General features: G+C 41.0%; 1 protein-coding gene and 1 long non-coding RNA gene across 10 annotated transcripts in view; both read left to right on the forward strand.

The window, feature by feature from the left end:
* The window catches only part of LOC119033364 (regulating synaptic membrane exocytosis protein 1-like), an 84,638-nt gene that overhangs the window by 38,720 nt on the left and 21,067 nt on the right, over nt 1-24,851 (forward strand). For 5 of the 9 annotated variants that reach the window (XM_037123357.1, XM_037123358.1, XM_037123359.1 and 2 more), the window contains exons 5-17: nt 6,153-6,424; nt 7,178-7,863; nt 13,141-13,181; nt 14,399-14,512; nt 14,638-14,737; nt 15,665-15,788; nt 17,476-17,493; nt 18,977-19,023; nt 20,142-20,257; nt 20,360-20,490; nt 20,783-20,954; nt 22,580-22,727; nt 23,041-23,097. In XM_037123357.1, the coding sequence (XP_036979252.1) occupies nt 6,153-6,424; nt 7,178-7,863; nt 13,141-13,181; nt 14,399-14,512; nt 14,638-14,737; nt 15,665-15,788; nt 17,476-17,493; nt 18,977-19,023; nt 20,142-20,257; nt 20,360-20,490; nt 20,783-20,954; nt 22,580-22,727; nt 23,041-23,097 (2,026 nt within the window). The remainder of the gene's footprint in view (nt 1-6,152; nt 6,425-7,177; nt 7,864-13,140; nt 13,182-14,398; nt 14,513-14,637; nt 14,738-15,664; nt 15,789-17,475; nt 17,494-18,976; nt 19,024-20,141; nt 20,258-20,359; nt 20,491-20,782; nt 20,955-22,579; nt 22,728-23,040; nt 23,098-24,851) is intronic. The other 4 variants (XM_037123363.1, XM_037123355.1, XM_037123356.1 and 1 more) reach the window with 2 other exon arrangements.
* On the forward strand, nt 203-2,735 carry LOC119033367. Its single transcript, XR_005079230.1, has 2 exons — nt 203-402; nt 1,797-2,735. It is a non-coding gene; the product is annotated as an uncharacterized LOC119033367 (long non-coding RNA).

Consider the following 24,851-nt stretch of genomic DNA (forward strand, 5'->3'; position numbering starts at 1 on the left):
TAAATTCTACATCAGATATGTTGGTGTGTTCTCTTAGTATGGTTAAAAATAATTATAGATAAATTAATCGCCATATAGTTATGAGTGAAGCAGTGGTAATTAATAAAAGTCAATGTTAGGAGTTGGAAATAGTTAAACACATTAAATAAACAAAAAGGCGTGATGGTTAAAAAAAAAAAAAAAAAAAAAATCGCACAGGAGGTGACGTCAGCCAGCTCACGCAGCAGTCACGTTCACACTCCTGCTAACAACAATGCCGGGCAGACGTTTCAGTGAGTCTTGGCTCACTGTGGGTGACACAGGACCCACATGGGATGAATGCTATGCCGTCTCTTCCACCGACTGGTTTTTTGAAGATGACATCGTCATCCCAAATTCAACGATGGAGTCGAAGTTGGACGAGTAAGTGCAGCTTCATCCTTTCACTGCTAGCTAGCTAGTTTTCAACGTTAATTGAGGCCAGGGCGGGAAAAGGCTAACTTATTAAAACTAAACTGCAGTGGCGTTTCAAGTAATTCCGTCCGGCAGTCAGGGCAAGTTTTGCTTTTTAATTGCTATTTTGGTCAGTCATCTGTCTGACTAATATTACCTTGGCATGTACAATTCGTTTTATCCGTTCCTGTCTGCCCAAGTTTAAATCTAGCGTGTGTGTAAGGGGCATCGGGCTAGCTGGATGTTAGCTAGGTAACGCTAGCCGTATGGTGCCCCTATTGGTTGTGTAGCTAACATTAGCTAGCTACATGAATGTGTCATTTTTGCCCGGCATATTTCCCCATCTTTTGACATATGTCAGCTAATTGACACAGTTGCAGTTTTTGGGAAATACATCAAGCAGATAATTAGTTATTAACATATGTAGTTGTAAGAAGGTCATAGCTTGGTAACATAACATTTAATGTAGGAGTAAGATAAAGCAGTGTTACTTCAGGCTCTGCATCCCCTCTTCAATACCTTCACAGTCAAATTTGACATTTGTCTAAATGATGGGTTTGTTTTAGTATGGAGTGATGTTCTCTCTGCCATGTTATTAACAGTACAGGCCCTTTCTGCAAGTATATTAAAAGTCCTACAGCTCAACAACAGGCTCACTGTAAGATATTCACATGACGTAATTCTAGAACATGTCTGTATGAAATTGTGTGTGCTGCTCTCCATATTCTTATATTACAGTGACACGTAATCGACTTGTGTAAAATAATTCAGATGTCAGAGCTAAGATGTCATGTCAGAAAGATGCAGCCGGAGCAGAGTAATTCATGGATTACTGTACTGAGACACAGTATGTTTAAACGAATACATGAGAACAACTCAGAAAAGACAATCAGTCAGTCACAAAAAAGTGCAATGAAAATATAAAGTACATTCTACCTGTTTGATAATAAGGTTGGTGCCATAACTAGACACTAGAGGGCATCAGGAGGTCAGAGGAATCATTGAAATAGTGTTTCAAACTTTTACAGCTGTATATGATAAAGATTTGTCTTTCTTTTTAATACATATTTTTGAACAACATTTATTTAGAGTTTCACAAATAGTTGTGAATTACTTTTTGGTTACCTTAATAACTGTCTGAATTGGCAGTTTGTTCTGCTCCATTCATTCATTCATTCATTCATTCATTCATTCATTCATTTTATTTAGTCTTAAAATGATTGCGGTTGTGGGAAGTGATGCAGATCTCTGGAACCTGGCTCTTTTTTTTTTTAGCACATGTGGAAGACGACCCATGTTGCACCATGCATGTCAGTACAGTTATGTTTTAAAATGAATAAAATCCCCCCCATCTGTTTGCCTAGCTCCGGTCCAGCTGAGAAGGATCCTGTAGATCCAAAGGATCAAGAACAATCTTCATCTTCTCCTGTTTTGCCTTTGGATATGCTTCCACCTCTCAATTCCCCGATTCCATCCACTTCAACATCTTCGTCAATACCCCCCACAGCTCCAAGGATCAGGCCCATCCGCGCTGCATCAACCCCCTCCAGGGCTAGACGATTTCATCGATTTAAAGCACCCTTTGCCATGCGACATGGTTGCGGCAGCTGCTGCTGCTGCTGCAACTGCAGCTGTAGGAGTTTCAGACCAAGAAGATCCTGGCCAAGAATATACAGGCCTGGAAAAAGAACATGGGAGCACCTTCCTGTGGTCATGAATGCTTCCAGGTGGTACCAGGTGGTCGGCAGCATGCAGTGCATTCACTGCAAAGCCCAGGGAAGGCACCAGCTGACGTCATGGATGTGTCAGAGCTGCCATGTGCCTCTCTGTCTGATGCCATATCGGAATTGCTACGCCAGGTGGCATGATCAGAGGTGTTGAGTACAGAGGATGGAAGCTTTTGTTCTGAAAGGAGAAGGCAGTTGAAGTTTGTTCTCCGTGATGGGACGAATTTTTGTGTTTGTGAAACTTTTGTTAGCCTGAAGACTTATAATGTTTATTCTTTACTGTATCTAACAGGCATCATGCTAAATTTGGTGTTAAGAAGAGGGACACCACTTGTTTTTACTTTCTCTGAAGAGTTCCTTAAATATGTCTAATTACAAGAAATATTCTCTTCAAACGTTGCTGTGGAGAAAAAGTGAAAAAGTTTGTTTTTGAGGTGGTCAACTGGTTTGCACTTCATTGTTCATTATAATCATTATTCTTACATTCTTAGAGTTGTAATTAGGTTATTTAGGAACAAAAAAAGTTTTCCTGATTCTGTAAATGTTGGTTCCAGATTAAAGTGCAGTTAAATTACATGTGTTTGTTTATTTTTAAACTAAACTGCTTTATAAAATGTAACAGTAACTTAATGTTAATATCCATAAATTGTACAATCTTATGAATTTATTGGGATATATGTTTTCACACTTGTATAACATTTCTCCAAACCCAACAACTAAAAAAAAAAAGAAAATTTCAAAACAGCCAGTGATTTTCTCCACGAGCAATACAGAAGTGAGCAGCAACAGCTAATGTTAACTGTTTTTGTCAAATTTGACATGTTGACCCTCAGTGAAATGTTGTTTTCTTTTTATAGATTGAATGTAAATCGGTTGAAATTGTGTTTAAACAGCTGCTAAAGCTGGGATGCACTTTAGACACTGGCTGGTAACAACCTGACCCTTTTACGAGGAGAGAAAACAACCTTACACGTTGCTTCAAAAGTCATTTTAGAAATTTTAATTTGTAAGGTCTTTTTTCTTTTAAATTTAGTTTCCGTAAGATGTTTGTGACAAAATGACTTGCTCTTATATGAGCGAAAGGCCACAATACAAACGTTTATCACAGCATTTTGAAGTATTTTACAATGTTATGAAGATCTTTACTGTTTTTAAGCTTTTGTTATTAGTTATCTACTGCTTTTCTACCTTTTGACATCCACGGTCATGACATCCTATTAGATTAAATGCAGGAACAAAATGAATAGACTACAAAGATGCATTGGAATTCCTAAACGACTACATACAAGCCGGTCACGAGTGCCTGCTTGTAAATGTATGGACGAGTCGACTTGCGCTGCAGTGACGATCTGGCAGCAGTCCACCTCATCGCTCTGGCTGCAGAAAAATCACAGATTGGTGGATGTTTTCACCAAAGCTATAATGTCCCACATGAGGGAGTGTTTTGCTTTCTTTGCTGTGTGTGTGCTTGTGTGTGTGTTCGAGCACACGTTTTCCCTCTCTCCCTGGTGGTGCTGGGGTGTTTGGCAGGATAAATATAGCTGCGTTGGTGTAAAGCGGTTTTCTCCTCGGCTTTTGTAGCTTTAATCAAAAGCAATCTGGAGGAGGGAGAAATGGAAGGGAGAGGAAGAGCAGGAGGAGGAGGTGGTGGGGGAGAGGGGAAGAGGAAGAGGGGGTTGGGGGGGTGGGGGGATGTAGGGTTGGCCAATGCCAGAGTGTTTTATTTTAGCTCTCTTTAAAGAGTCATCGGGGAGTGTTCAGGAGTAATGAGAACCCTGGTGGCTGGAGGAGAGGGACTGACTCTAACCTCCCCTCGCTCTCCTCCATCCTCTCACTGTCTCTTTATTTCCCGCCCAGCCTCACTTCCCCTGTCATCCAGTCTCCCTCATTCTTGGCTCTGATGTCAACACAGGAGTGCGACTGCATTCACACTGCGGGGCCCTCGTGAATCCTCATATCTATTCTAGGATGTAACACGCATCCCTCATCGATGGGAACTGACAGCGATGTTGACGAGACGCGTGCAGATGTCAGTAGGCGTCACGTTTGTGTTTTTTTTTAATGAATTTCTGTTTATGTATCCGTGAAGCCATCAGTCTGATTTGACCAATACAGCACATCCTCATAAATGCCAATCTAGGTGGCTATGAAAGGCTTACTTTCCCAGGGTTGTTGCAGTTCAGTAAGTGAGAAATATGAATTGGATATAAAAGAACAAACCCATAGATTTACCAATGGCACTGGCTGATGTTTATCTGGTCTCTTAAAGATCTCTTCAAAGATGGTGTAATGAAGAGCTGAATTATTTTAACACAGTTTAGTTATTTTGTTAGTAATGCAGATTTATTTCTTCCCCTGGACAAAAACTGGAATAAACAGATGAAAGTAACAGCAAAAGGCTATCAGCATCGACCCAATGCCTAAATTGTTTATCTAAACATCGCTACATGTATTGGGCCAGAATTTGCATCCCTAAATGATAAAAACAAATGACAAAATAAGCTATTTTAAGTTTTAAGTCCTGTTCGTAAAAACAAACATTAAAAAAAAAAAAAAAAAAAAAAATCATGTGATGGTAGCATGTTGAGTGTTAACATGTCGCTCAAAAACGTGTGCAGAGCCAATTTGGTTTTCCAACACAGTCATTTTATTCTAAATTTGATAAAGTCAATATATATGATATACAGTATATTAAGCCAAGTTAATGTGTGGCTGTATGTATGGATGCATAGCCTTTTTTGGTCAGTAATGCAGTTCTTTCCTGCCTTAATTTACACTCTTACATGTATTTAAGATACTGTTTCAAATGTATCTTTTGCATTGATCAGTTAAAAGGACAAAATGTAACTTTCCAGAGCAAAAAAGCTGATTGTTTAGTCTCATCCACAGGTTGTCAAATACAGATGCATTGAGCTAGTCACACCGGTCCATCACCAACCCAAAGCGTCTGTATTTGATTAACTGTGGTGAGACTCGACAATCCCATTTCTTTCTCCAGGAAGTTAGTTTCATCAGTTAAAGTTAGAATTTGACACTTTAATACAACACATTTCTTGCATAGCTTCTTGTTCTGATGCAACAATAAACAATACGAGGATTATAATAAATTGGTTGTCAAGATTGTGAACTCTACTACTCTACGTACGTAGGCTTTATATCAACACACTTCTAGAAAAATGTTACCTAGCATTGTTCCTGTTTACATCATGAAAAAAAAAGAAGGTACATACTGTACATACTGTAAAATTGCTGCTTGAAATGGAACGTGTCATCACCGTCAAAATGTGCTGATATGATATGTACAAACACCCACTTTCCAACGTTGAAATTTATAGCATGCAGTGTGAGCGGATGTGATCGAGACGTGCGTCACAAATGTGAGGAGACGAAAATATGAATGTGACGCTCTCCGCTGTAGTGTGTGTGTAAACGCGGCCAATGTATAGCTGGTGTGCATATGTGTGATGGAACAAATAGAAAAGAGAGAAGATGGGAGATATGATTTTGGCAGTGAGCTCTATATCCTTTCATTATCCAGTTGGCTTTGTGTGCTTCGTTCGGAGGCCAGGAGCAGCCCACGGTGGAAGCCAAGCTGCGCCCTGGTATAACTGCCATGATGGTGATCTTAAAAAGCTTCCATAAAAGCTCTTTTTTTCTGGACCACTCATTGGCAGCAGTGCAGCTCTTTAGGAAGTGCATTGTTCCATTTCCTGTTCGACAGAAGCCGGGCCTCAGATTAGTGGTTGGCAAAGTAGTTGGTTGAGATTGGTTTTCACAGGCTGTGGCGGGGAAAAGCTCCTTCCTGTCGGGACACGTTTATGTCAGCAGCATTAAATATCTCAGAGAGAAAACATGCTGTTATGTGAATGTATGTCATGTACATGGGATTATCTAATTGTACTTAAGCTTTATGATGAAAACTTATGGACAAATCATCCGGGGGACGTGTCATATAGCAGCGACTATAATCTCTGCCCGTGCTTCCTCTCCTAGGTGATCTGGGTGTGTAACAACTGCCGGAAGCAGCAGGAGATCCTGACCAAGCCAGGCGACTGGTTCACCGGTCCGGCTGGGAAACCTGCTGGCCTTGGATCAGCCATCAGTGAGCCGTCTGTGTGCCAAACGCCCGGTGACAAGAAGCTCCGCTCTCGCTCCCAAGCGCCCCCGGGCTCCACCACCACTATCCAAGACCCCAACCGACCCGGCGCACCTGGAACCACACTTGGCACCGATCCTCGGTCACGCAGCGAACCACCGCGAGACACGTAAGCTGTAGCAAGGACGAAACCTTGCCACTTCCTGTTTGTGTTGGACTCCACATTCCACCAAGTGTTGTTATCCAACCAACACCACTGAAAACCTTTTTTATATTATTATATTATTATATATATATTTTTATTATTATTGTTATAGTTGTTGTTGTTGTCATCTGAAGACACATACAGATGGGGGGACAAATTAAAGGCAAAACCAACATAACGCTTCTCTTGAACTCTAATGGACAGATGGCGTTCTTCCAAAAGATATTCCCCTCATTTGGTGAGAGTGCCGTCTAAAGCTCTTTTTTAGGCGTGGAATATTTAACATTGCTGGCTTTATGCATCTGTCGAAGTAAAGGATTTTGGTCATTCAGACATAGGTGTCTGTTACATAAATATCTGTTTCAGCATTGTTCCGACGTGGCGTGACTTTCACAGGAGGAGCTTGAATGCTTGCAAAATATTTTGCACCTGGGATGTGAGAGGCAGTGGGACGAATTGAAAAGGAGGAAGAATATTTTTTTTTACCTGCTGCAAGAGTGATCGTTGTTATAACTTATTTTGCATTTGGAGACATGGTGAACAAAACAATGTATAGTAGAATGCAGGACTAATGTTAGCAATGAAATGACTACAGATGCAAAACCACATCACTTATTTATTAAGTAATAAGGGGAGTTGAGGCTAAATGCAGTCTGACAGTGGGGTCTGTGTTTTTTTTTCCTTTTCTCTCTCCTTCCCATATCGATTTCTAACCAGGAGAAATGGAAGGGGAGGTGGAGGAGCTGGTCGTGGAGAGCGCCGGCCAGGTCAGGCCAGACTGCAGACCCAGGTCTCCATGGACCGGGACCTCCGGGGAGAGTCCAGGGAGCGCAGAGAGAGCCGGCGGCTGTCAAAGGGACGATCTCTGGAGCACGATCCAGTGGGAGGAGGTGGTGGAGTAAGACGGACAGAAGAGGGGGGCTACCACCACCTGGACCACAGCGGTGCCCCCTCTCGCCAAGCAGGGCCGGTCCCACCTGGAGGCAGGGGCCACCCTGTGCAGGGTCGTGGCATGGGCATGGTAGGGGAGGTTGGGGAAGGGGTGCGGCCTGGTCAGAGGACGATAGGTGGGGGGCCACATGAACACGCCCTTGCTCAGCAAGCCCCTCCCCCTGAACTCAGAGAGCCTCCTGGTTCAGGCCCTGGCTCAGCCCCTGGCCAGGGACCGGTAGTGAGACGGACCAAACGGGAGAAGGCTGAGAGCATGCTGCGCAATGATTCCTTAAGCTCTGACCAATCAGAATCTCTGCGGCCACCACCACCGAGGCCCTACAAGTCGAAAAGAGCGCTGGGGGCTGGAGGAAAGCGGCAGACCAGCGTCAGCAGTTCGGAGGAAGAGGGAGGGACCACGCCTGAGTACAGCAGCTGTGAGGACGCCGAGATCGAAAGTGTCAGCGAAAGAGGTGAGAAACAATATCAATCATCACATCTTGTTCATGAAAAACAGTGTGATTGATCTCAGACAGGGAGGGTATGAAAAGTTTTGACATCTGTTCATTCGATTGTTCATTCATCCATCACATCAGTTATCTGAGGCAATTTGATTTTCAGAAAGATTTGAGGGACTGATCCGTCTCACCGCTGCTTTAAGACAGTTTCTTACACTGCTAATGCCAAGGAAGTACAACAAGTAAATACAGGTCATCACTAAACATCCTAATAACCACTCATATCTGTCAGATCACCAATCAAACTGACATGACATTTGACACACATGTCGAGAACACAGATGTTTCACCACCTCTACTTGCAATTTATTTCATTTTCACATACTTAAAGGGGCTCTGTGGAACTTCTGTGTTGTGCTGGATGCCAATTCTCAGTTTGTGTTAGGTGATTCCACCTCTAAACTAAAGCTAGCAAATGTTGCTCTCTGTTAGCAGAGCAGAGAGAGGCACTGAGGCGAGGCACTCGAGAACATACATAAATACACGTCTTTTGGACTGTCACGGAAAATCCAACCCAAGTCCTTCACAAAGAAACCCTACACACAAATCATCCACAGGCCTGTGCAGGCAACCTGAAGAGAAGGGGAGGGCCTCATTCTTTATGTGACATTACAATCCACTCACCTACGGCCAATTAAAAAAAATGAGTGATACATTCCAATTGCTACAGACTGTTACATAGAGCCCCTTTGATATTGTTGTTTTTTCACTGTGAATACGCAGCAGACTCTAGCGTGGAATTGGTCTTCCTTCATATCAGACACAGAGCAGGAGGTCGCTGAAATACAGGGAGATCTATTTGCCTCACATGGAAGCATTCTGAATGTACTGGAGGACCAGTAACGTTGTTCCCTTGAATCACTAAATGCACAACACAAAGGAAGATGCTGAATAGGCAGCTGTTAGCTAATGCTAAGCAACATGCCACCTTCAGTATGTATGGCAGTTCTGCAGACTGACATGTAATGAACGTGAGCTGGAAGAGAAAAAAAGGACGGAAACAGTTTTAAATGAAAAACTTCCCAGAAATAAAGTGGCAGCTTCACAGCTACAGTTTAGCTGTTTTTGGTTAGTGCTGCAACCAACCGGTTATTTTCATTACTGATTAATCTGTCGGTTATTTTCATGATTCATCTGTTAAGATAACTTTCATAAAATTGTGAAAAACTGCTCATCACAGTTTCCCAGAGCTCGAAGTGACATCTTCAAATTGCTTCTTTTGTCCTGACCAACAGTCTGAAACCCAAGGACTTCATTTACTTTCATGCATGACAAGGAAAAGCAGCAAATCCTTACATTTCAGAACCTGGAACCAGCTAATGTTTGACATGGTTTTGCTTGTGTTGCTTGTCTTTGATTTGCTGGAGATTGACTTCCTGGGAGACATCACGTGAGCTTTTTGCCTTGATTTGAGTTTTATTTTATTAAAATCCACGAGCCACCCAGGAACAGTGTCTCCGACAAGTACACTGTGTAAATCAGCCTGATTAGGCCATTAGGATGAGGGATATATAACAAAACACAAAACACATCTCAGAATGCACAGAGCTGTTTATAAACCTCCTCAACAATGTGCAGTGTTCATTTAAAGAATCCATTATATAATGCCGTTTATTTCACACACTTAGACTTTATATATGTGTTAATTGTATGAGGTGTTTGAACAGTCCCACACTGTGTCATAGAAGGTGAGAGTGTCTTTATTCAGACTCCTCTAACTGTCTTGGTTCAGTGATCAGATCAGGATCTGATGTAACCTGCTGATTTGAGGAAACACTTTCTCTTTAACTATTTATTTATTCTGTTGCGTAAAACTTTTATTCAAATATCAAATATTACTCACCAAGCTACTTAAAAACATTGGTGTCTTGGAAACTTAAATCATTTCTGTCATCTAGTTGTGTTTGCAGAAACATTTCACCTCCTGCAACATTTCCTAACTTTTGTGTACGGTGCATGTGGCGGGCCGGAGCTGACAGTCTGATAATCAGTGTGTGTGTGTGTTTGTGCGTGTGCGTGAGCCTGTGTGTGTATCTGAATGTTTTCCCTAATGTCATATTGTATTGTTTTCAGCTTGGCCCTGAGGGGGGACAAACCCTCACTGCGTGTATGTGTGTGTGTGTGTGTTAGTGTGTCTGTGATGGGGCAGTTTGACCCCACTTGATCCCAGTGTTGACCTTGTGTGGCCTCACATAGCCAACTATGTCCCCAAGCCTGAGAACACACTACTGTTCACACTTGAACCTTGTCATGTCCAAGCTGGGTTATGTCACTTCACTGCTAACCATTGCAAGGCTCAGAATTAGACACAACTGCGCTACAGAATCATAAAGCTCAAAATAGATTGGCTATAGGCTGAAATTTGATCCCGTTTTCAAACTTATGTGAGCAAATATTTGTAAAAACCTTTCCCATGAGCCTCTGAAAGTCCCCTTCAAGAGATGCCACATGTCCCATGAACTGCTTAACACACGGTTCTGTGAATCTCACCAACCTCATGTGAGCATTGATTATTTATCTAAAAATAGACGTGGTTGTACATAGCTCACTTTTTTTTTTTTTTAACAATACAGCAATCTGTTTGTACCCTATAACAATGACAGTATTTACCAAACACACCGTTCCTGACTGTAGCCGTACACATGCAACATTAAAGCCACACTTTCATTGAAAAGTATATATTGTTCTGATGAGAACAAAGGGAGCTGGCAGTGCCAGCCCCGGACCCAGACCAGACGCCCTGACATCGATCAAGTGGAGGTTTAGGATGAGAGTGTTCTGTCAGGCCAGGTTTTTAAACACACTGGCGTGGCAGCGAGACGCTGCTTCCTTTTTTAGCTCGAGACTGAGACCAGGTCAGCTTGCAGATGCGGTTGCTGGCAGCCAGGAAGCGTCCAGGCATGTAAATCATTGTAAGATCAGTGCGGGAAAAAACATACACACTCGCTCAGAATATGCAGTCAGTCACAGTACAGTAGATCCTATTATGATCCGTGCAAGAATCCTCCTACACACACACACACCAACAACTCATTAGGAAAAAACACAAGAAGTACACACGAGCACCTTGATTCTCGACAAACATTTTATCTCCTTTATTGTGTGGTTGTCAACCTTTCCTCGGAGTGGGTTGAGTTAAACTGTACATTCAGTGCTGACTTTTGATTGCTTTCCTTCTTCCAGTCCTCCTAAATCCAGAAACACAAGAACACACACTCGCCCATGTGGCCCCAACCACTGCACAAAATCACATTCACGCTTGAGTTATGAAACTGAGAACTCAGTTGTCTATCGTCAGTGCGTTTGCTTTAAGATTACATAATGTCACTACAAGTTGTCACAACTCATTAACCTCATAGCCTCCTGGCTCCTAGGAACGCTTGGCTCTGTTTTACTCTGTGTCATAACAGTGTCGTCGAGGTCCTGCGCGCATTTCAACGCCGCCCGCCGGCCCGTGAGGCTGTGTTTTTTGGGGGGGGACTAAAGCAGAAGATGGGGATGGAGCATAGAAAAAAAATATTTTGTGTAAGTGCATGAGGAACATGCGCCAGATCCTGCTCAGAGACCGTTGATAACAAAAGACATAAGAGGTGTACAATTAATCCAAATATAATCAAAATTGCAATATGGATAAGTGCAACATGCAAATAGCAAGAAGCTACAATTTTTGGACAAAGGTAAGCTGTGTGATTAAACAGCATTATAATGAGATGTCCTGGTAAATAAAGTGTTGTTCTTCAGATGTGAGAAAACATGTTTTTTGGATACAGACCCTCAAAAATGTGTCATCATTGCGGCTTATAAAGTGGAGAAGTGAAGAAGAAAATGAAAATTATGATGCAAAGTTCTCTTTAATCATGAATCATATCGCAATCCGCTCTTAAAATCCACTGACCATCTTTTTCCGAAGCTTTCAGCTGTACCGCACTGTATTCATCAGCGAATGGAGCTAGCCGAGTTGTGACAGACATGGATCAGTTGACATCAGGCTCTGCTGCCAAGTGGGTTTTCATGTACAAGGAATTTGCTTGCAATAAAAAACATTGTAGAAAATAAATTTTAAAAATCTGCTGGAGTTGTTCCCTTGATGCTCATGAGCGCTTCTCTTGTAAAAAGAGCTTTGTGTGTTTTAGTGAAACACCAAGTTTACAGACGAAACAAGACTAAACGATGCAACATCGACCAACATCGTCCATTTGGACTTTTAGAAGGGGCTGTAGGAACGTAAGCTGAAAGCATCAGAAAAAAGTGAGTGAGCGGTTCTTGAGTTGGGATTGTTTTGTCAAACAGTTTCAAAGTTAATCCCTGTGCAGTGATATAAACCTTCAAGGTTACTTTTTTCCTCAAGGTATAGAATGATTGACCATCTGTCATGTGTTGGCAGGAGTCCAGCCAATCAGAACAGTCATGAAATGTTGTAAGTGTTAAATCAGGAAACAAGTTGTGGGGTGGAAAATGACCAGCAGGCACATTAAAAACTTTTATATACTTAAAAATAATATGATATAATAATATGATTAAAATTCTGAAACGTCATTGATGTCTGTTTTAACCATTGAAAGACAGAGTAGGTATATGCAATCATTTTAAATGACAGTCTTTTTTTTGTTTTATAGTGAAGTTAAGTGTAATTACTCAAGTTATAACTGCTTTTTGAGATCGATCATTTCTCAAATTGTGCGTCTTCCTTCGGCACTTGTCAGCCTCCATACTTGTAACAGGTGGAAAGCATAGATTAAAAAAAAAAGGCTATTTTAATTTTATTATGCGATTCCAATAGATTGCTTCATTATGACCATCAATGCGAGGTTATGATTCACCAAAGTTTAGATTGAGCCTTTCAACACTGCATAAATCCACAACATCTAATCTGTAAAATATCTGTAAGGGATTTGAAGCATTTTAAAAGGCTTAGCTGTCCTTTGGTAGCATCACTGCCTCGGCGGACTACTTTGAGGCTGAATCCTGCCACTGCGGTGATAAATTTTCTAATTCTAGCCCAGGCCTGAATATTCAATAAACGTAACCCTCTCCACTGTAAACAAATACCTTCTGAAGAGCCCCCAAATTTGGCCGAGCTGTGTATGAAAGGACTCCGGCTGGTATGTGCTGTGTATACAGCTTCTCCTGTATGCGCGGGTGTGTGTGAGCGGATGTGTCATGGGGATATGAAAGAGGTCATCATCTCTGCTTCGTGCACGGCGTCTGAGCCAGTCTTCTTCTTTCTTGCAGGCGACTGGGAGTGCTACCCACATGACCCCACCGTATGGCATGTAAGTCACTGGCTTTTATTTGTGTCTAATGTTTATCATCCTCAGCCTCAGCATTTTCTAATTCAGCGTGAAGCTGTTGCAGATTGTGCCAAGTTATGTCTTTGCATTTACAACTGGAGTTGTTGGGGGAGATTCATCTGCGTTTATGTTCACCGATGTGTACGACTGCCTGGACGCTGTAAGGTGCTGATCGCTGTGGAGAGATTTCATGGCCTGTGCTTTTTACTTGCATCTCTTGCTGATGAAGATGTCTTTCTGTCATTTTTGGGTGACTGTACTGATGGGAGCCATCACTGCCTGCGTCAACCACCTAGTTGTAAAGAATCCACCCTGCGAAACTCATCCCCTAATGTGCCAGATCACCTTTTGTGGGAAATACCTATTCAAGCTAACTTAAAAGGCTTTTAGAGACATGTTACTTTTGCGTCACATCAATAAGTGATAGTGGGAAGCAAACTTTAACTAATTTATACTTCTGAAAACATTGCCACCTTCGATCCTATATTATCCCATTGTAGTAAGATGGAGGGTAAAATGCATCAAATTGAATGAACCCGTCATGCCTGAAGTTGCCACATATTTAGCAACTGTTTTATGAATGCTGAAAGCGAAAGTGTGACAGTCGTCCCTGGTCTCACCTACTTTATGTTACTAAACTATCATTTTCCATTCTGATGATGGACAATGAAAGCTGACGAGCTACCAAGATGGATCTCTGCTCGAGTAAGATTCAATTTAAAAGCCTGTGGCCAAAATAAGTCAAACTTATAACATTTTCTTTGCCTTTTGTGTAATTTATATGTACATGAAAAAACAAATTTAAATGAGAATACACACAACTTTAGGGAAAGTATTATAGCATCAGCATTGTATGTTTTTAATTCAACAAAGTTTAAAGCACATTTAGATTTGAAAACTGTCGGAGTGACCGCCATGGCAGCTCTAGTGTTAAAGGGAAACTTTAACATGCTGATCCAACTCAAGGACACTCACATGATTTAATCAGGTCAACAGTCAATATTCTAGACTTCATAGTTTCATGTTCACTGCGGCGAACTGTTACAATATAAAATGTCCTAACATTCTGGAATATTAATGTTTCTCCAAAAATAGCTGATTTTGTATTCCGCGCCAAGTTGCACATACATTTGTGTACATGTCTTCTGAGCGCCAGTGTCAGTGCATCGGTAAATGTCTTGTGTTGTCTACTGACGCAGCATCCTGTAACCTGGCAGCCGTCCAAGGAGGGAGACCATCTGATCGGACGCATCACCCTCAGCAAGAGGAGCGCCGCCATGCCTAAAGAAGCCGGTGCTCTGCTGGGGTTAAAGGTCGGAGCGGACTAAATCTTGCAATCTTTATTCAGTCTTTTTTTTTTTTTTCTCCATCTGATATGACGGCTATATCACTGATGTCTGCACTGCTCTCTCTTAACTCTCTCTTTCTCTCTTTTCAGGTGGTGGGAGGCAGAATAACAGAGTCAGGGAGATTAGGTGCCTTCATCACTAAAGTCAAGAAGGGAAGCCTGGCTGACGTGGTGGGACATCTCAGAGCAGGTAGACCGACCTGTCGTGTGCATCACTGTTTACAGGTCTTGACTGGACAAGACCTTATGATCCAAACAAAGGTCTTTGAAAGCATCACAAATTCTTAGAAAACTGTTTTAGAGGTCTTATTTTTCACCTTGCATGTTGAGTAGGGCAGAATCTTTCTTGTGTTTTTTGTTTTGTAGCTTTATGGTGTCATATCTTTGATACGCTTCATCAAGTTTTCCGTGATCTTTAGTATGTTTTTCTCAACAATCATTTACACTGAATGCAGTAAGTAAAAAGCTGGCCTTGTAACTGTCATACTGTCAAAAAAGACCAAAGCTAACCACAAACTGATTCACCTAACGAGTATTGTGTGTGCAGCCTGATAGATCTAACTTCACTGTGCCATTGAGCTTCATTGTTGTCCATAAACTATTAAAAACACATCAGTGAGTCACACTGTTACACTGGGTGACATGTTCCCTCATTACCAGAGCGCGCGCACACACACACACACTGTAGTTTGTTATGACTCAGTCCCACACACACAGCGGTGCTGCCGCGTAGACTCACTGGCACACCAAATGTGTATCAATTTGCAGCTGAAAATAGTCCCCAACAAACGCATGACTCCCTCTGTTTGAGTAATGTTGGCTAAAAGCTACAGCACCCAGCTGTTTTAGGAAGTGACTCAAGCTTTGTTTGTAACCTGTTTTTAAAAATGCATGTCCTGGACTGGTACAGATGAGCTGCATAGGGAAGCTGGAAAGGATTGAGTAACAGATGGGATTTATCAACAAAACAAAAATATTTTAAAAAAGGAAGAATTAAAATGTATGATTTTAAAACCTGCAGCCCTCACGCCCAACTTGGTGAATATAAAACAGGATTATTGCTGACATAAAGTACGTCAACAACAATTATAATATACGAATACATGTCTGATTTCAGGGGATGAAGTTTTACAGTGGAATGGGAAGCTGTTACCAGGGGCAACCATGAAGGAAGTTTACAACATCATCCTGGAGTCTCAAGCTGAGCCTCAGGTGGAGCTGGTGGTATCCAGGCCTATTGGGTAAGTCAGGAATAAAACACACACCTGGCAGTGTCCTGTATTTTTATTTGTGAAGAATGCAACCATTCAGTTCTAAGCCTAAACATTGCATTGAATTGAAGCCTTTATTTAACCAGGCAGTGTTGAGTGAGTCTCTGACTCAGAGTTGGCTGACCTGAAGTTAAGACAGGAGACAGGGACATTTATTTGTATTCTGACAGCGACTGCGCGGCCGCATTCAAAATATTAAAAATAGCCAGCCACTACCTGCTACAGGAGTTGCCAAGTTTTCAGAACACGGTGCTTCTATTTTGTCCCCTTTTAAGCACTTGCGTTCATTTCTAGGATGATATAAGGTGAATTGTTACTGACCAAATAAAATTGTCTATAAACTCCATAAAAGATGAGAGGTGGCTGCATCAGATATTTTGGTAGATGCCGGTCATTAACACAGCGTGCTAGGCTGGCCTGCAGTTTGTATGAGTTATAGAATGTCAGACATTAGCTGATATGTCCTCTAAAGGGACTCTTGTCGACAAAGATCATTGCAACATCTTTTAGGTTATGTTGATTCTGTTAGAAGCACTAGGGATGTGGTCTTAACTAGCTTATGAAGCTGCTTTGAATTAAGTAAGTAGATGTTTTGTTTTTCAGCTATGTTATGGAAATACTTAATTATTCCATGTTGACAGGAAGTATCTATACATTCTTTGTCTGCCTACCATTTGTTGAAATGTCTTGACATCACAGTTACTGTAGTAGATTTATTGCTACCTGTTATATTTTTTAAACTGCATTTAGTTTTGCCATTAGGTTCAAACTACAGTAGAATAGATATACATTTTGATAATGATTCTTTGTTTGTATTTTAAGTTTTTGAGTATAAAAAGGGAGGAAAAAAGACTTTTTATGATAATTACATTTTTTTAAACATCATATTATCTCATTCTACTTCAAAAGCAATTGTTTTGTATCTGGGAAAACAAAGTAGTTTAGTCTTCTTTAGTCTACATTACATGTCTATAATTTCCAATTCCTTTTCCTGAAAGAACTATGTCATGTGGTACACATTATTTGGAAAAGACAGAAATGTTTGCTCCATTTAAAATCAAGCAAATACTCATCTGTAATTAACTTCTCATAGAGATTTTATTATGTATACATGCACAGTCAGATGACAGATTTCAGGCCTCTGCATGTTCAGCTGACTTGCTGTGTACTGAGTGAACGACTTTGCAAACAATCACTTTTACAGTTTACAAGTTTACATTTTGAACTTCTCTGTCTATATTTGCACATTAGTAGTGACATGCTACATAGTCCAGAACACTTCAAGAAATTAATAGAAAATTGTAAGGTAAATGGAATGGCACTCTGGAGAGAGCATACCTCTGCCAAGGCCCAGCAGTCCTCTGTGATTCAATCAAGCCTAATCCAATACTGAATAAAAAAGATCCATTCTTTTGTTGGGCTGTGCATCAAATTATACTGAGGAACAAATCTGCTGTGCAAGTTGTGCTTAAGTATTTTTCATAAATTATTGTTATGCATAAAATTAGCCCATTCAGATGGGTTTATGTTAGATATCACAGTAGAAGACTAGCTGTTTCTGAAAGCTCTTGCAGCTTTTCATTAAGATTTAACCTTATTTGATGTTTGATGGGAAAAAAAGTTGAATGTATTAATTTCTCTCCAAACACTCGCGAAGGGTGTATAGAAAATATCAGTAAGTAATCTGCCCATTTTCTTAGGACCCCTTAGTCCTCTCACGCTTATGGGAACTATTTTTCGTTTTGCTGGTGCCATTTTGCATCCGTAAATGAACTGAACTGAATCCTTTTTCAGTAGGGATGCCAATTGATTAAAAAAACAAACTTTCCGAAAAACAGTTGAGATTTATAATCTCTGACTAACCCAAACTGAAGTTCACCTGAATGGATGCAAAATGGCCAATGGGAAATGTCCATCAATGTTAGCATTGCTTTTGCAAGCTTTCTAAAACTGTTTGTGCAGCGTCTGGAATTCCTCTTTTTCATTCGTGGTAAAGTCAGAGGATCCCACAGTGAAATCCAGCACTTACAGTGTCAAATAAGAAAACGCTTATTTCTTTTTACTCTTATTCCCCTTGGTTTGGTATTTGGGACATTCATTAAGCAAGCAATCTTTGTTTTATTTTATTTACATTTGTTTTCAGTTTGTGATTTTGGAATGGGCTCCAAGGCAACCTAGGCTCCATGAAACACTTATCAGTTTAATGTTTGTGTTTAAAACGAAATGTTGAAGTATAAAAAGTCAAAACAATTCATTATTTTGGGAGATCCGCTTGTTTGCTTTCTTCCAAGTTAAATGAAAAGACGGATATCAACCTTGTGTTTTACATGTCAAGTACGGCACTGGAGCTGAGAGGCAATTGGCTTTGGTACTTTCAGTCTTTATGCTAAGCTAAGCTAACCACATCCTGGCTCCAGCTCTGTACTTAATGCACAGACATGCAAGAGGCATCCATTGTTTCATCTAACTCTCAGAAAGAACGTGAGCGAATGTTCATGATCAAATGTTGAACTATGAATTCAAAGAAGAATATTGTAGAATATCGATGTGTTGACCTGTTGGTGGCTCGATAATTCAAAACCACTTTGAGTCCAAAGAACAGTAACAAAAACCCTTCCAAATATCAGTGGGGGGACTGCAAACTAAATTTGACCACTTTTTAAAATTGAAAATGGTAAATTACACTGATAAGTGTTTGCACAGACTACCATGCTTTCTTTATACGACATGAAGCTGGTGCAGTGGATTCTGGTGTTTCCCATGGGACCCTTACTGTAATTGCAGTGGTGGTGATGGATAAGAAAAGATGATGGTGTGGACAGAATTGAGCTACTGGTTCTCATCCATTATTCGTATTATTTCAGATGATCATTGGCTGACTGACTGAAAAATGTCTGAATGAGTCTGGGAAACACTGCAGTCATGAGAAGAACTTGGCTCTACTCACATCCTCCCTTTGCTTCTCCATGTTTTTTAAACCACACGATTTTTTTAAAACTTACAAATAACCTTTATTTACAGTGCTACTTACTTCTAGTAAACTACTATTACATTTATATGCATGTATGCCTGTGCATCAAGAGTACTACTAACTTTGTTTAAACCAGTCAGATGCCAGTGTGAGTGATTGACATGGTCTTTGCTCTTCGTTTTTCCAGTGATATCCCAAGAATCCCCGACACGTCCCACCCTCCATTAGAATCTAGTAAGTATCTAAATATCTGCTGTGGGATGTTGGATCACAATCCGTGGACAATTTACATATTTCGTGCATACAAATTCTTATCTTCTGCTAAACCATTGTGGTGACAGATTTTCATGATATTTTTTATTTGATTCATAGAGCAATAAAAGTGACAGCCGTGTGTATTTGGACCAGGACAAGAGTGAGAACTACAGTCAAACAAACCAACACAAAAGAAGGAAGAGAAATACTATTGTAGGAGTAATAAACAAAAAAAAGAAAAAGAGGAAAATGAGCTAAATGCTACAAAGGCTTATATTTTACAATATACAGTAAAATTCAATTATATAATTCAAAATCAATGTGTTCAACATTTATTTTGGAGGAGGGAAAAATATTAGTGTGTCAAACATAGAGCTGGACCCAGGAGGCGACTAGCCTAGCTTAGCATCAAGACTAGATACAAGGGAAAACAGCTAGCTTGACTTTGTTCAGTGTTTAAAGAATATGTTTTTCAACCCCTCTAAAGTTGTGTGTGCAGCCAAGAAATGGTTGTAACATGTAACTCCTTGTAAGACAGCAAATTGTCTTTATGTGTTTCTTTATTTTGGAAAAAAAAAAAGCTAGCTGGTTTTGAAAGCTAGCTCACTACTTAGGGCCCTGGTCTAGTAAAACAACAGATTATTGATTTTTAATTGCTTGTGACTTTAACCAGTAATTTTATTACCTTTTATTTTAGCAGGAAATGTATTATGTTTTATATCTATGGTGTATGGCAAGAGTGTGGAAATAGGGGTCAGCAGTAGTTGGTGGTTAAATGATACTTTACCATAGGAGGATTCTGAAGGTATATCAGCCCCCAGTACTTCTACATCACAGCCTATCAGACTGAAAGCGGAACAGAAGCTTCATAAGATGTCTTCCTGACAGGTTCGCCGTGGAATGATCTGTATTCTTTTTGTGTCACATTTTCCAAATAAAGGAACTCTTAATGCTGTATAATACGCAGCTGTGAACACACTTAAACTTGACATTTTACAGTTGGACAAGAACATGCTGTCTCTCATTCTCCCACGTTGCTCCTCCAAATCTCTTCTTGGGAGTTTCAAAACAATTTTCTTCTACTTTTGTCTTCATAGCAGGTTCCAGTTCTTTTGAGTCCCAGAAGATGGAGCGACCATCCTTAAATGTCCTGTCTCCCTCCAGTCCCGGGATGCTCCAAGATGCTCCGCAGTTAATGCCCGGCAAACTCTCAGTGAGTGAGCACACTTTTGTCTGTGTAGGGGCTGCCGGCGTGTTAAAATTAAGATGCAGAATCAGATTTGTTCGTGTGTGTGTGTGTATTTTTCCCACCCAGGTGAAGCTGTGGTATGACAAAGTGGGCCATCAGCTAACAGTCAACGTGCTGCAGGCTGTAGAGCTTCCTCTTCGGCCCGATGGGCGGCCCAGGAGCCCCTATGTCAAAATGTACTTCCTTCCTGACCGCAGGTATGCCGACCACCCCTTCACACGGAGTCTTTCAGATGAGTCAGAACCACAGAACAATCCCTAACAAGGAAGCGTAAATTCATCACATTTCCAGTCTGAAAAACAAAACAAACACTCCGTCTTTTGACATCACAACAGGTTTCTGGATTTAACGCCTGCTACCATCTTCTCTCAGTTATTTCGAGCCATAAAATCCAAATAGGCAGAAACCCAGTTCAGACAGGCAAACAGCAAACACAGCTGGCTGTTATCTACTTAATAACGGGTTAAGATCTGTATTTTTCTAACATAGCGACAAGAGCAAACGAAGGACAAAAACCGTGAAGAAGACCTGTGAGCCCAAGTGGAACCAGACGTTTGTCTACACTCATGTCCATCGCAGGGATTTCCGCAACCACATGCTGGAGCTGACAATATGGGACCAACCCAGGTCACCAGAGGAGGACAGCACGTTCATGGGAGAGGTACCACTCTCTCACACGAACACAAGCGCCCGCGTGCACGCGCGCGCACACACACACACACACAGGGTGGTTCAGGATTTGATGTTTTCTACCAGAATTATTATGAATCTAATTTTCACAATTTAAACATTGACAGAAAAGCATTTAACAAATTGGACAGGACCCATACACACAAAGTTGCATTTGGCAGTATGTCTCTCACACACACACACACACACACACACACGCGCGCGCACGTGTGTGTGTGTGTGCGTGTGTGTGTGCGCCCAAAACAAGAACAGTGCTTCCACTCTGATCTTACATGTTTCATTTGAAAGAGAACTTTTTCTAATTATGATTGTAACTTCTCTAATTGTTAACTCCCCTGCTCATTCATTCGTTTCATTCAATTTTTCTATGACTCACTCTGTACTCAGTGTGTTTTCAGAGCAGTTGTTATTTGGGGGCTCTTCCTCATGCCTTCCGGTGCACAAAGAGCTGTTTTCCTTCCTGCTCTGCTCTCTGCTGGACTGTTACCGTGCATGGATATAATTTCTGCTTCTCGTAGCAGTAGATTTCACATTATTTTTCATTTCTTCATGTTGAGTATCAGGTACTGTACAGTCTCTATGTTGTACATTGAACTGTCACACAATGGCATAGTATGGACTGATAATTTATTTCTAGTGCAGCCCACAGGGGTTAGGATTAAAGTTAGAAGGATGAAGCCTATATGAGATATAACATTATTTAATAGTAACTCAAAATACTTAGTGTAGTTGCAGCCCTCTATGTTGTGGGCAATACTGGTTCATTTGACCAGCTGAGGAAAAAGATGTTTTTGGAAGCTGATTGTCAGCTGTCAGTTCAACTAATACGCAAGGTGAGACCAAAGAATTGGCCCACAAAAAAATCTTCTCTGCTGTCAGCTTTAACGAGGGGTGGACCCACCAGCGATAGCCTCTGAGTGCTGTCTCTATACTCATAGAATTTGGAGTTACAGTAACTAACGTTTATGGCTGTTCATTTTGACAAGAGGAACGGCCAGTATGGAAACCTCATCACTCATCCAGTCAATCAGGGGTAGACTTTCATGTTTAGAGGACCGGCTCCTGTTTTACTGTGGTCTGGCCAAAAAAACTTGTTGTTTTGAGATGCAGGCGTGGCTCTTATTCCAACAGGAGCTTTTTCTTAGGTCATGCCGAACCCACTGAACCTGCTCAGCACCAAATGACAGACAGCCAGAGTTAGCTGCTGAGCATTTAGGAGCAAAAGATTCAGATGTCGCCTTAGAGTTCTTGGAGATCAAACTAGAGGGAATATCTTTCATGTCTCCCACACATGAACGAGTGAATGACGATGCTGCTCCGTGTCTGTTTGACTTGTAAACGGTGTTTGCTAACATGTTTGCTACATTGACTATATTGTGTTGTCAGCTTGTCCTGCTGCCCCCAAGAATCAATCAATGTAGCTTTAACTAAAAAATGAGTGCACAGAGTATTTCAAAACATCACTTGCATCACTTCCTCTGTGTAATTTCACACGAAATACCAGTGAGTGGATGTTTGTAGATGCACACGTAAGAGCTAAGAATTTTCAGAAACAACAAATCATTTAACTGCTTCGTGGATTATGTACTTGAGCAGATCCTGATAGAGCTGGAGACGGCCTTACTGGACGACAAGCCTCACTGGTATCCACTTCAAACCCACGATGTCTCATCCATACCACTGCCCCGACCGTCCCCATACCTGCCCCGACGACACACAGACACCCCTGGCAAGAAGCTGCAGCGTAAGTCTCATTCTGTGAATGGCCTCGATTTGATAGTTTTCTTAATGAGCTCTTCTATGCACTGTCATATCTGCGTGAGTGAGCATGCATGCATCACTATGTAAGACACAAAGGACATCTATGTTTTATAGTCACTGAGCAAAATGTATTATGTTTCATAATATAAATGTCTGTTTTCACTACCTTTCCTCAATATTGCATTTGTGTCTGTATACATGCATGCGTATATATACGTGTGTGTGTGTGTGTGTGTGTGTGTCTGGTCTATATACACTCTGTGTGTGTGTCTGTGTGTGTGTCTATGACTGTTCAGGTTCTCAGCGTGTAACAGAGCCTGAATTTGATGAGGGTACAACAGTAGTGTCTAAAGGTGGGTGGGGATCGTTTCCTAGTATTACATTTAGTGTCTCCCACAAACTGTGTTTTTATTTTATGGTGTTGTTTTTTTGGGGGTCGGCTTGGTTCACTCGTCTATGTATTAGTTAATAGCAAAGTTTCCGAAAGTTTCCTTTTTTTGTTGTTGTATGGAATACGGTTTGTGCCAAAAGTGTATTCCATTATTTCGTGCTGAAATGTATTCCACAGTGTTTCCCACACATATACTTAACTTTGGCCACTTCTTACATTCATTCTTTTTAATCTGTCTAAGAGAACAATGCCATCCACGATCCTGTAAACCCAGACTGTGATGCAGCCTCTCCTATTGAATGCTTTTTTTCACAGCCTGTAAGTGCATCTGGTTGTTCTGATGTTATTTGGTATCATGTTGATTTCGAGCCATTCTGTGGGAAACACTGTTCCATAATTTCTTGCCGAAATATATTCCATGCACGACAAGCAGCCCTCCACTGGATGGCCAAGGTTATACTGGCTGACAGACAACTGAAGACAGACTCAATTTAGATTCAGAAAATTGTTTTATTGTGTTGAAATTAATCAAGACTCTATTAATAATGACTTCAAAATAAAAAAATGACTCTAAATTCTTCCCATGACATCCGGCCTTTCCTCTTTTAAATGACCTACTATTGTAAATTCTGTCTGACAGTACTATTATTACTATTATCATTAACAATGTTATCTTTCTCAGCAAATTGAAATGAAATGAAATTGAAAACCTAAACATGATGGTGCGATGGGCCGCCACAAATAAATCGTGTGTGGGGAACACTGTCATGTCATAGAATACATGTTTGCATCCAGGCTCCGTGCACCACGCAGCCATTGAACTGCCTCAGATGAGTGCTGAGCGACACAGGGCTCATCAAAAACGGTTTCAAGACTTTAACATCCCAACCATTAGGAAACCAAACAAATCAATTTCTACCATGTATGTTGAATCATGTAGCTTTTCATTTGTTGTGTGTGTGTATAAGTGCACTAACTGTACACTGTAAATGTCTGTGTCTGAGTGTTTGTCTCTATGTGTTAGGGTTGGACTGATTTATATATGAATACATACCAATTTCTCTGATTATATTAATGCCTCATAGTGTCACATAGGCTGTTTTAGTAATTTTGTACCCTGACTGTAAAAATTCTGGCGGAGAAACACAATCAGCTCTGTCAGTCGAACCCTACCATGTGCCTGTGCTTCTCGTTTAATGAGCGCCCAAGTAAAGAAGGCATAAGGGACGGAAAAAAATACACTGCATCACTTTGAACAACTTTTCTGTTTTAATTTCCATGCATGGTAGGAATACATCAATGAAAGACACTGGTCGCACTTTCCAAAACAAAACTAATGGCCCCACTGTGAGCTTTGAGGTGCTGTTCTCTTGGAAATGAAACCGGTGACCTTGGGACCACAACAGAGCCCGACACAGTAGCGCCCAGATCCCTTCAAGGCTGATGAGTCTCTCTGTTTATATTTTTATCTTCAGAGATGGCTCCACAAAGAAAGAGAGAGTTGTTTTATTTATTTATTTTGCTCTTTTACTACATTTTAAAAATACAGGACACAGCAATGAAAAATAAGCCAGCTGCAGTCCTATTATTAGGCTAAGCTTTAAATAGTCTGTATCCTTGAGACAGCCTGTCTTATTGTGGTTGCCAGACAATATGTACAGTGGTATCAGGCTCCATGCTGAGATGTTATGCATGTACACTATGTTAGAGTACTAA

This window comes from Acanthopagrus latus, chromosome 15, assembly GCF_904848185.1.
Source record: "Acanthopagrus latus isolate v.2019 chromosome 15, fAcaLat1.1, whole genome shotgun sequence".
NCBI classification, from domain to species: domain Eukaryota; kingdom Metazoa; phylum Chordata; class Actinopteri; order Spariformes; family Sparidae; genus Acanthopagrus; species Acanthopagrus latus.